Source organism: Aphelocoma coerulescens, chromosome 2 (genome assembly GCF_041296385.1).
Source record: "Aphelocoma coerulescens isolate FSJ_1873_10779 chromosome 2, UR_Acoe_1.0, whole genome shotgun sequence".
Lineage (NCBI taxonomy): Eukaryota > Metazoa > Chordata > Aves > Passeriformes > Corvidae > Aphelocoma > Aphelocoma coerulescens.
The window spans coordinates 44390392-44402755 of NC_091015.1; the positions used below are offsets into that span (position 1 = coordinate 44390392).

Genomic DNA, 12364 nt, shown 5'->3' on the forward strand with positions numbered 1-12364 from the left:
CTGGAAGAAGCTGCTTTTATGGCTTATTATGTTTGCTTATAAGAGAATTAATGTGACCTTTTAGAAATTATTACATCATTTGAATGAAAACATTAAGAATACTAAAAGCAAGAGTAATGCTGCCCTAAAATGTCAGGAATATTCTTTTCAAAAAGGTCCTCCTTGGAAAAGCAGATTGGTTTTTGTTTGCTGACTAGTTAGATGGTTTAGTATGAATATACTTCATGATTCTTCTGCCTTGAACTATAGTCTTGTTTTTGATGTTGAAGCAAAACTACTGTGGGTATCAATTGGCCAGTCTTTATTCAAGTGTGTTGAAATTGCTGAAATTAAAAAAGCTACAAAAAGTCTCAGAGGAGAGCTATAGTGAAGGGAGAATTACAACAGCAAAAGAGAAGTTAGAACTCCCACCACTCCACAAGTGTCAAAAACTCACTGCCAAAAATGATCCCTGCTGAGGGAATGCAAAGCCTCCCAGTCTGCTATCGTTCAGGGATTCTGTAACACTGTCACCAGGGGTGAGAAAGGAATTCTCTTCCCCTATAGGGCCCATATGCTCATTCATTCCTCCAGGATAGCAGAATTTAACAGTGAATTAACTAATGTCTAATTGGATTAATGAAGCAAAGGTGGAAAGCTGATTGGATAATAGTATGGGCTAAGCCATCTCTTTTTGTATGCTGTATCAGTCACTGTGTCTGACCCTGGAAGCTTTGTCACTGCTAATGAGGAGAACCTGTGCCATCCTCCATTGCTATAGGGAAGTAAAAGTCTAAGGCATCTGGCAATCACCTTCTCTTACTGTCCCTCTTTCTGCAGCTGAAGAATGGGTACAATAACACTGACCTGATAAGGAAGTTAATTCATGATTTTTCGTAAATTGCTTGTAATGCTTGCCTGGAGATCACCATGGAAATGTAGAGCATTAGCATAGTCAACTTGGCTTCATTTAGCAGTTGAAGAGCTGTTAAATTGAATCATGTGCACTCCCTAATACTACCCAAGTGAGGAAAGCACAGAGAAAAGAAGCTGAGAGTGACTGGTGAAATATCCATCTTTCCTCTTTTTAATGTACCAATCAAGCTGTAACTCATGCACTTTTGTTGAAGAGACAGGATGGGAAATCACTTTATCACCTGGAGTGAGTGAGTTGTTTGCTGGCAAGGACAAATGCAGCCTTGCAAAGCTCAAACATTTGCAGGGGCTTAAGGAAGCTGGAGAGTGGTTTTAACTTTGAAATTTGTGATTAAGCCTAATTTTCTAGACTCCTGATCAGAGTGTGTCACTATTATTGTGACCTGTTTTTCAGTGATGCTGAGAAATCCTTGCTCAGACTGAGATCTCACTGTGAGTTGGACATACTCACAACAAGAGAGACACTCCCAGTTTTTAGTAGACTGTAGAATAAATACAAGAAAAATGATCCCAGTTTTACAGGTATAAAAATACTTATACAAAAATACTTGGCAGATATTTGACTTGTTCTAGGTAGTGACATTTCATCTCCCGACATGATGGCTTTATTCACTAACCCAATCAAATTTATTTTTCTGAAAAAAGTATTAAGTCATTCTAAAATCATTGGATATGCACTTTTGAGCACCTTGATTGGGACTAGTTCTGTGAACCATGCCTAACAAAGCAGTGCATCAGCTTAGTATGTTGCCTAGAGAATGGTTCAGTGGTTTCTAAAGCATTCCTTGACATTTTGATTATTCAAGGATGAATACCGTAGGTACCTGGACAATATTAGCAAACTACTTGAGGTGCCCCACAGATCATTTCATTTGACACCTGTTTGTGTTCCAGGCCAATTCTGGGTGAGTAGCATGGTGGATAACATGCAGCTCTGCCATTATTATGGTCATCTTTGGAAGGGTTTGCCATTTCCAGGAGACTGCAGAGCTGCTATTTTGTATTCTGTCCAAAGGCAGTGAAAGGCAGAGGGGGCATATAATGAACTGTGCCATGAAGCCTTAAAAATGTTGCTCCTTTGATCTAAAAACAGCGGTCACTGTGCTGGAGCAGGGTGATTAAAAAAAAAAAAAATCCAAAACATATTTCCTGAAAATACTGCATGAAAGCAAAATGAACCTTGATTATATCCTTGACAAGGAATTCCACCTCTAGAAGAGGCCTGGGCACCATAACTATGGACAGAGGGTGGTTTGTAAAGGGGTAGCTGGCCCTTAGGACCTTTCCCCTGCTCCTTATTGCAAGGGCTGTTTCCCTCTGTGCTGGAGCACTGCCTATACCACAGTTCAAATATTAGATTAGGAAACAGAAGCCTGTGATATTATCTAAAAAAGATTCTCTGGTTTCTAAAATTCAAAGTGTCTCTACTTAGCCCTGTGATTTAAGGTCACTCATCTTTAATGAAAACGCTGATAAACAGAATAAGAAATTAGCATAGCAGTGGAAAGGTGTTTCATCATCTGTGTGCTCCCATCAGGAACAAATGGAAGCCTCTGTTTGTAGATACAGGTATAGAAAGAGTTCTGCTGTCCAGAAATTTTCTGTGTGGTTCTGATTTTATGGTAATACACAAGAGAGAAGGGAAATATTTTGCACTAAAGATGAACAGCTTCTTCATCTCTTTTATTCTGATTCCCCACTTTTCAGTGGCCCATATCCCAGCTTTTTGAGCTACCAAATACATAAGCCATCTGTTTTCTAGCTTCTCACAGGCTTGAGGAAGCATGATGTTATCCATTCAGAGCCCATGTGCAACTCCATGCTGCTCTCCCTGTTTTGAAAGCCTTCCATACATTTCACATGTAACAGCCTGCTTCCTGGGATTTCTGTGTTTGCTCAATCCTTTTATATCCCCCATTTGTCAATAACACTCATTTCAAATTCAGTAAATGTTCTGCATTTAATGGTAGGTTATGGGAAGATAAGCCATCTCTACAATCTTTCACAGTTGATCAGGATCAGAAGGTGACCTATTTTAAAGAAGTTGAGCTAAAGAAAATAAAGATGAGAGTCTAAAGCCAAAGGCAAATATTACTGCTAAACACAGGAGCAATGAAGATTTAGGCATAATTCATGGCTCAGTGCCCTGTGTGTCCAGGATTAAAAGGTGATGGTTACCTCTACAGATTTTGCTGCTCTACATACAAATTTTAATATTTTAGCAAAAAAGGCAGGTTCAAAATTTTTTTTTAAATAAAGCATTCCCAAAGTATTCCCTTAGCACTCTGCTTTGCAGAGATTTGCTTAGTGCTTAGCATCTGAATAGTCCATCCATTCAAGTAGACTGTTTCTATGCCCTAAATTAGTCTGGAGTTGGTCTGTAAGGCAGTATTTAAGTAATCCTTTATAACTTAGCTTTGCCATTCCTTGTCGCTGCATTTTATCTTCTTATTAACCCTATCTAATTTCAAGTGGTCTGTATTTCTAAGACTTCAGTTAGCCAGCAAGGTGCTCTCAGTGGAAATGCAGCATCTTGTAGAACCAGCTTGGGTCCTCAGTTACTCACTGAAGTTTTGACCATGTGCAGAAACAGAGAACCTGTACTGCCTGGATTTCTTAGCTACTTAATTTTTGCAAGCTGTGATGCACCCTGAAATAGGTTGAGGAATATACATAATTTTAATGTTTGGGGTTTTGGTTTGGTTTTTTTCCTCCTTATTTAAAGAAGGATTTAAACTGGTTAAAATCTGTTCCCTTCCCAGCAAAAGAAAGTATAAATCAATACAGAAGCACTTTCGAAAAAAGTGTATCCAAAACTTCAAAACAGATACATTAATTAAATCTTCCTCTCCCCATGTTACTTAGTTTAAAATTAGAAAAGAACATAATGTCCATGCTGACTGTAATGGGTCATGGGAAGACATTTCATTTGCAATTGTATTTGGTCAAGAAATCCCAAACCAGGAAATCGTTCTTGTTTGGGTTGCTCTTGTTCATGGAATTGTGACCTTTTGTAGTTTGAGTGAGTTCCAAACATTTGAAATATTTACAGATTAGTCAAACAGTTCAAAGCCTTGCTGCTAGTTGTATTTGAATTTCCTGTTTCTCCCTTTCCTCAAATTCCACAGAGTAAAATTAGAAGTAGTTTGTCTGTGTGTGTTTCATTTCAAAGTACCGAGAAGCTGTTGTCTGCCAGTTACCCAGTTAAAAACAAGAATAGCTAAGAACATCTTCCAATTACCATCTACTGCAAATTTGCATTTAGAACCACGCTAATATGAAACCATCACTAAATATGCAGAAAACAGCTATTTTAGTTTTTTAAATCATACTAACCAAAACACGGGTAAAGCAATACTTGATTAGGATTAAAATTGAATATTGACCAATTTTCATACAAGATCAAGTTACTAAATTCCTCTATTTCAATCAGAAAGACACTCCCAATACCTAGTTATAAGGTGTGTTTCTATTGGTTTCAGCAGAGCTACATTGTGACTATACTACACTTACACTAGGTGAAGGTCTAGTATTACTCTTACAGACATACTCTTGAAAACTGTTAATCTTGGCATTCTGAAAAAGCTACTGGGTAACTAGCTCTAAAACACTGTTATCAGGTTTTGCTGTATAATTTTCTGGGGAAGGAGATCAGATTTTATTTTGTTCTGGTTTATGATTGAATTTAGCCAGGATAGAACATGACCTACCATGCGAGTTATTTTCAGCTGTCTTAAACACTGTGATTTTCTATGTCATGATTTGCAGATAGTTTGGATAATTCCTTGGTGTCCAAGCTATCAGAATCCATTATGTCCTTACTGGTATATTTCTTGAATTGGAATCTTGAAGAATCAATGCCCAAACACTAGAACTACTACTGTGGTGCCTACTCTTGTGAGCAATTGCACTGATGCCAGAAGGACCATTGGAGTTTGGAGTCTTATAGCAGCAACAAATTTCAGGTGGATTCAAAAAAAAAAAGACAGGTTTTAAATGGCTGCAATGATGTGAAAATGTAGGAGAGTCTGAAATGTTTGGATCATCTGATCCAGACTATATCTGTGTGTGTCTGTATTTGGAACTATCCAGGATCAATTCAAGTGGTCTAGTCTGCATGGTCAAGGTCTTTTGAGTGGTTTAGTCTACATTGCTTCTGGCTTCCGCTCAAATATGCCCTCCTGATACTTCCCTCTTGACTCTGAAGTCGTAAAATAAACTACCCTGCAGTCATTAACTCCTCCGTGCTGTCTGAATGAGAATGGATGAACCAGTAGTATGGGTTTCAGCAGGCAGCAGCAAACTGAGGTGGGAACTATGCAACTGCATCCACACTCCCAAGCAGGCACTTGTCAGAGATACTCGTACACTGGAGAATGCAGCAGGTTCTAGAAATTACTGTTACAGTAACTTTTCATTTTTGAAGTTTAGTCATTCAAAATCCATTTAACTTGTTAGATGGATTTTTCCCAGCATATCAAAGAAAAGAAATGCCTGTTTGTGTAAGTCCAGTGGGGCACTACCCTCAGTAACTTTTAGAAGCAGGTAGTTTCCTTTGCAGGCTGTTAGTGAGTAAAGCTTTCAGTAGAAAGGCCCCTCCTGGCTTGAGAGCTGGGTTGTTTCTCCTGTCATGGATACAAAACTGTATCACAGGGACATCATTAGGAGAATCAGGGAAGGGTATCAGTTTTATTATTTTTAGTATCACTTCTTTCCCTTTCTTCTTGAGTCCTGCGACAGGATGCCAGGAACTCACTGCCTTAATGTATGTGCCTACAAATGCTGCATGTGACCATAAAATTTTCTCACCTGTTTATAAACCATATGCTTGTTTCTAAGAGTGCCTATTACTGCATATTATAAAGGATGGCTTTACACCTGTGCAGAGAAATAAAATCACTTTTCTAATTTAAATCTTCCTGGCTTAAGCTCATCATAGGACAATCTGCTCTTATTAGGAAACAAAACTGAGTCATTTTAAAGCAATCCTCTGCATGGTTCATCTTTGTACTAATCACTGGCAAGCAGTAGTCTGTTTCTCCATGGGCTTCCAAAATCCTCTACAGGAAATGTCAACTGTGAAAAAACAAAGTTGGGAGTTTCCCCCCACTCTGATACTGAAAAAACATTATTCTAGTGATTGTAGAGGCAGAGAAGATATGTCAAGATTACATTAACATCACTCAGAGCTACCATCTTCCTCAGCTGGTTCTGGCCTCTGCCATGGAAAAGTACAAATGTCTCACTGCATTGGAGACTTCTGAGATGTCCTTTCTTCGCTGACAGTATTATGTTTCAAATGAATTTATCTCCTTGTGATTTCTGACCAACATATATGTCTTAAAAGAGGAGATAAAAGCATCTACATTTTGCCCCCAAATTGACCATTTCGTTTTTCTCTCTCTCTGTTTTAACATGAAATTATTTCCTAGGGAAATAACTACACCAGAATAATTTCCTACATGGATATTCCTACTCTAGAACAAGAATAATTTTTCCAGTGTACTTTAATCCCTCTTAAATATTACTGATTTTTCTCCAGAAGAACTTTTGTCTATAGACAAGCCTTTGCACTGAGACCAGAGACTATCCTTTTAGCATAACAGAGAAGAAATAGATAATATTATTCTTCAACACTTTTTCCCTGGAGTCCCTCATACCATTTCATTCATACTCTGAAAATTTCCAAATGTGATATATCATTGACCTGAAAACAAGGAACACTGAGGACTGTTCTGAACTACCAGTTAATTCCAAGATGATGTGCAAGTACACTGTGAAATACTGTGACTTCTTTGCCATAGGGAAAAAATATCTACTACCTCTTCTCAGACTAATCCAAATTTAACTGAGGTTAGAAATGAATTCAAGGATTGCCGCTTACCATGTAATGGCCCTGTTCTTGCTCTTAAAGGTAGATTCCACATTCTGACAGTGCATTTGCAAGAGCATTCTAAGATTGCAATAAAATACAGACATTGGCTTATGAACTCAATAATAAATGTTTTTTTCAAAGCAGCCATCAGAACAAACTAAGAATAAGTGCACTCTTCATTGGTCTGAAGTGACAAACTCATTAAGTGTGTGAAATATCTACAGGAAAATCAAAGGATGGTAAAGTGTGTGAGACCAAAATCATCTTCTGCTATAAACTTTGCATCCATGCAGAGCCTGTAGCATCAGAGATTGGGGCCTCCATATGAAATACCTTTATAAGAATTCTGATGGTTAACTCAGAACAAAATCCTGGATAGCTTTAAATAACAATTCAAGGTACAGGGTATCAGTAAATTATTGATCTGTAGATTCCTCACTGCATGCTCAGTATTCTCATGCGCTGAGCACCTGAGCTTCTAAAAAAGAAACTAAGGGCACTCAGCATTTAGAGGAGTGCTTGTGCTTGACAGTGTTAAAGAGGAGAGCTAATGTTTACTAACAGAGTAATGAACTTAATTTATGCTTTGGTTTTGGAAATAAATTGTATTGTCTTTTTCAGAAACAGTGTCGTTTCCCCTGTCATAGATGTCATAGACTGGAAGACTTTTCAGTACTATCACTCTGTGGGCCTGCATCGAGGTGTTTTTGACTGGAAATTAGATTTTCATTGGGAAGCAGTGCCAGAGCATGAAGAGAAGGTACGACAGTCTCCCATCAGCCCTATCAGGTAACAGTCCATCAGACAATGTGCATTGCTGAGCTCAGCAGCAAAACTGTACAGTTTGGGTCATCCTGGGTCATCTTCCAGCTAACAGGAGAAAGGTGTGGTTTACTTGCACATGCTCAGTTAATAATTCTGAAGGGAGCTTTTTTGTTTGTGCTGTCTGTTTTGGCCTTTAGTAATCATTCTAACTAGACTGGAGTTATGCTTTCAACGTGACAAATACTTCCCACACATCGACACAACTAGTGTACAACCTAACCAGACAAGGTGTGGAGGTTTATAGGAAAGCAGAAGACAGGTCATACAGAGTTAAAAGCGATGTGTTAATCATTATCTCTTTGTCTCTTGTTTTGGATGTACATGTGTGCAGTGTTCCCCACTGTTCTGAGTCTTATTTGATAATTCAGCTCTTAGCTCCCTTCCCCAAGCAAATCCTAGAATAACGCTCCAGTTGTTCTTTATTTTGGTTGATAATCAATTAATTCAAGCTTATATAGAGCAGTATTCAATCATTTTGGAATTAATATGGAAATGGTGGAATTTTCATGCTTTGCGTAATCCCTTATCCAAAACTCAAGGTGTTCACTTCCAAACTTTTCTACCCAGGAGTCCTGCGGTAGCTGGTGCAGTGGTGGCCATGGATCGACATTACTTCCAAAATACTGGAGCTTATGATTCTGACATGACCATGTGGGGAGCAGAAAACCTGGAACTATCTATTAGGGTAAGGATCATAATTAAAACATCGAACTGTGATAACTATTGCAATTTTAAGGAACCTGAGTGAAAAGGCAAGAAGATATTTGTAAAAAAAGTGCAGAACATGTTGGGTTATGGAGACTACAACCTTCCCTGCAGAAATCTATCCCCATGCTCCACAGCCTGTTAGGACTATACAAGAACAGGCAGCTGCTGTGAGTTAGGAGCATTATGTCAGGAGAAGGAAGCTTTGCTGGCTATCACTATCTGCCTGAGGCCTGCATCATTGCTTTTGGCACCCTCTGAAAGCTGCCTCTTCTATTCTGGCATGTTAACATGCACCAAAGGGAGAGTAGCTTTATTTCTTTGCCAACCCGTAGTTTTAATAGAAAATCGTTTATATTAAATCCTCTGCATTGATTTTTCCTGAATACAAAGAGTAACTGATACTAAAAACCAATGAAAATTGCAGGCACAAAGGGCATAGTGTCTTTAATGTCGCAGACAAGAGAAGGTGTGCACCCAGATCTGTTCACTACTCTACTGTTTGTGCAAAGAAAAACATAAAAGCATATAAATAGCCATACTGGGTCAAATCAGAGGTCTGGGTGCCAAGTATCTTCTCTGTGTCTGTGGGGAGCAATGTATGAAGAAGCATATAATAATGCTCCTGCTGTTTCCAGGGTTTCCTGAGGCAGAGTCTAGAGTAAAGGAGCTTCTCCATTTCAGATAAAAGTAATCTAAATAAGGTAATCTCTTTTTGTGCTTTCACCTGTGTTTCAGACCTGGCTCTGTGGTGGCTCTGTAGAAATTATCCCATGCTCCCGAGTGGGGCACGTCTATCGAAATCACTTCCCCCGTGCTTTCTCCTATGAAGAGGCCATTGTGAGGAACAAAATCCGAATAGCAGAGACCTGGCTGGGCTCATTTAAAGAGAACTTCTACAAGCATGACACAGTGGCTTTCTTAATCAGCAAGGTAAACACATCTGTAGAGGTTTCTGAGGTTTGTGTTGAGATAGGTGAAGGGAATGGAATAGGAATGGGGGTGTCTCTATGCAGTCAGATGCAGGGGGTAGTCTTTTTATTAAACCTTCCAATGAAAGAGCTGTCAGATCAGGAAGGAGAGGGAGAAACTTGTGCCTAAGTTCAGCCTTGTGCAGAAGTTATCAAACTTTGTGGAGTATAACCTCTTCTCCAAATGACTCCTTCTTCAGCTTCCCCAACAATCTGTGGTTTGCTTCTTCACTGATAGTACATAGAGGGTTGTGGTTCATCTGAAGTGGGAGCTTGCAGCACTGTGTGCTCAAAGGACCCTCCTAGAGAGTTCATTTTTGTTACTGAAGGAATTCCTCATATGGCTCCTCAGAGTATTCAGTATTATTCACAGGCATGTGGCAAATTGTAGTGTCTCTCCTACTGGAAGAGAACATATCTGAGTGGTCTAGTGACACAAAAGATGTGTTTTTTTCCTGAACTGACATATCCAGAAGTAACTGTACTGAGAAAGTCAGATATCAACACACCCCTATTTACAAGTTACGTTTTCATTAGAAGCATCACACAGACATCTGATTAGACATTCGTCCAGGAATTTGGATTCCCAGCCACCTGTAAGCTAGGACAGGCTTGCAGGCAGGTGTGTGGTGTAGTCCTGGCATGCAACTACACTTGAACCATCTGCAGGTTACACACAATCCAATAACTACAGAATAGCCACGCTTGTTTTTAAAGCCACTGTACAGTACAGGGGTGGTCAAGGAACTGTATATTCCTTGTATTACAAACCAATGGATGTTTGTTTATTGGGAGTCTTGCAGCTGTGGGGAATGTTGTTGGTGTAGTTAATGTTGTTAATAATGTTAATGTTGCTGCAGTTCTCAGGAATTCTCTGGCTCCAGTACCTTTTCTTGTAATCATATCCTTCCTACAAAGCAGTGGACAACCTTGTGAGCAGTTTTGAATGAAAATGTATCATTCATCTTCCTGTTCATTTACCAATGCTGTGCTTTTAAGGAGAAAAAGATTGACTAAAAGCATTTAGGCAGAGCATGGGTAGGTGCTCTGCAAAGTTTCTCATTCATATTTACTCCTGCATTTCATAGAATCATGGAATCAGGGAATGGTTTGGGTTGGAAGGGACCTTAAAGATCATCTAATTCCAACTCCCCTGCCATGGTCAAGGATGCCATCCAGTAGATCAGGTTGTCAGGGCCCCATCCAGCCTGGGAACACTTCCAGGGATGGGGCATCCACAGCTTCTCTGGGCAACCTGTTCCAGTGCCTTATCACCCTCTGAGTAAAGAATTTCTTCCTAATAACTAATCTAGACCTGCTCTCTTTCAGTTTAAAAACACTACCCATTTTTATAGGCCCCCTTTAGGTACTGGAAGGCTGCTCTAAATTCTCCCTGAAGCCTTCACTTCTATTCAGTTTCATCATGTGATCCCCAGCTTCCTGTAAGGGAAGACCCTTATAGAGGGAGTGACTTCATTCCCCCTCCCCACTCAGAGGATCAGGGTCTTGAGAGAACAGAGAGCCTGACTGCCAGCAAAGACTGAGGAATGCAACTGATTGAGTACCTCAGCCTTCTCCATATCAGTTGCCACCAGTTCACTCTTGGTTATTGGTGGGGAGCAGGGGTACACTCTCCTTGTCCTTTCTTTTCTGAGCTATGTACTTATAGAATCCCTTCTTGTGATTCTTCATGTCCCTTGCTAAGTCCTGTTCCAGCTTTGCCTTGGCTTTCCTGACCCTATCCCTACACATTCGAACCATAACCCTGTACTTGCTCAGGTCACCTGTCCCTGCTTTCACTGTCTGTGCATTTCCTTCTTACTCGTCAGTTTGAGGAGCAGATCCTTGCTCAGCCATGCCAGTTTCTGGCCTGCCTTGCTCAATTTCCTACACACTGGGATAGAGAGTTCTTGCACTGTAAGAAAAGTAGCTCTAAAGAGCTGCCAGCTCTGGTCAGCACGTCTGCCCTTAAGGACAGTTTCCCAGGGGATCTCCTTCACCAGCTCCTTAAACAGCTGGAAGTTTGCTCTTGCAAAGTTCAGGGTCTTGACTTTGCTCCTCACCAGGCTCATACTCCTTGAGATCACAAACTCAACAAGGGCTGGATCGCTACGGCCCAGGCTGCCACCAGTTCTGATGGCTTTAATGAGCTCATCTGCACTGGTGAGCACCACTGGCTCCAGTAATGCCTCAGTCCTGCACGCCTCAGTCATTCAGGGCTGGCCATCACCCAAGAAAGCCAAATCCAGCAGGAGCTGCATTATGGTGGGGAGAGGAACAGGGCTGTATATTGGCATGACTTCTCTCTTGTCACCTAGTCTGACCTCCTTATGTTCCACCAGTGGATCTGCCTCTCTCTCCAGTCAGCCTGCTAATTGTAGAGTCTGAGACTATTGTGTTTCCCTTTTTACTCTATTTTCACATCATTTTAAAGATCCTACCTGCTTGTCTGTGTTACAGGTTTGAACTCCACTGGCCAGGAGCCTGTCAATTGACTCACAAAGGGTTATAGCCACTAGACCAAGCCTTTTAAAATGGGCAGTGAAGTTTTTTAAATAATTTAATAATTCCCTGAAGGTTTTCCTTGTCAGCTCAGAAGCAATTTTCTCTACTAAAAAGTACAGTCACCAATGATACAATTTGCTAGCTATAAGCAGCATGACCTTTTGCCTGAGTTTATTCTAGCCAGAATAATTCCAGTACTTCTGAATATGATGCTCCCTCAAATGATCAATTTAATGATCTCTGCGTGCAGCATACCATAACATAAATGGCCCTTTCTGTGTGTTCCTTTCTTTCACAGCCGATGTTTTCAGCCTGTCAGTGCAGCGGGGTGTTATTCAAAAGGCACAAGCAAGCAAGGACATTATTGCCACTCAGCTGCAAAGGGCCCTGGGGGGATTTATTGCGCTGAGAGGGTGAGCAGAGCCACCTATGGGCCACTATCGAATTCTCTGTGAGCCTTCCCCACCACCACTGCTCACTGCAGAAAACAACCAGTGACCCCCATTTAGGTGGCTTTATAACCCTTCTTGGTTTATGGTCTGAATCACGTCTTGCATAAGATGCCCAT

General features: G+C 40.4%; 1 protein-coding gene across 2 annotated transcripts in view; it reads left to right on the forward strand.

Annotated features, from left to right (window-relative positions):
* GALNT15 (polypeptide N-acetylgalactosaminyltransferase 15) overlaps positions 1-12364 on the forward strand; it is a 30364-nt gene that overhangs the window by 8991 nt on the left and 9009 nt on the right. For both annotated transcript variants that reach the window (XM_069007226.1, XM_069007227.1), the window contains exons 5-7: positions 7412-7579; positions 8183-8300; positions 9059-9253. In XM_069007226.1, coding sequence (XP_068863327.1) covers positions 7412-7579; positions 8183-8300; positions 9059-9253 — 481 coding nt within the window. The remainder of the gene's footprint in view (positions 1-7411; positions 7580-8182; positions 8301-9058; positions 9254-12364) is intronic.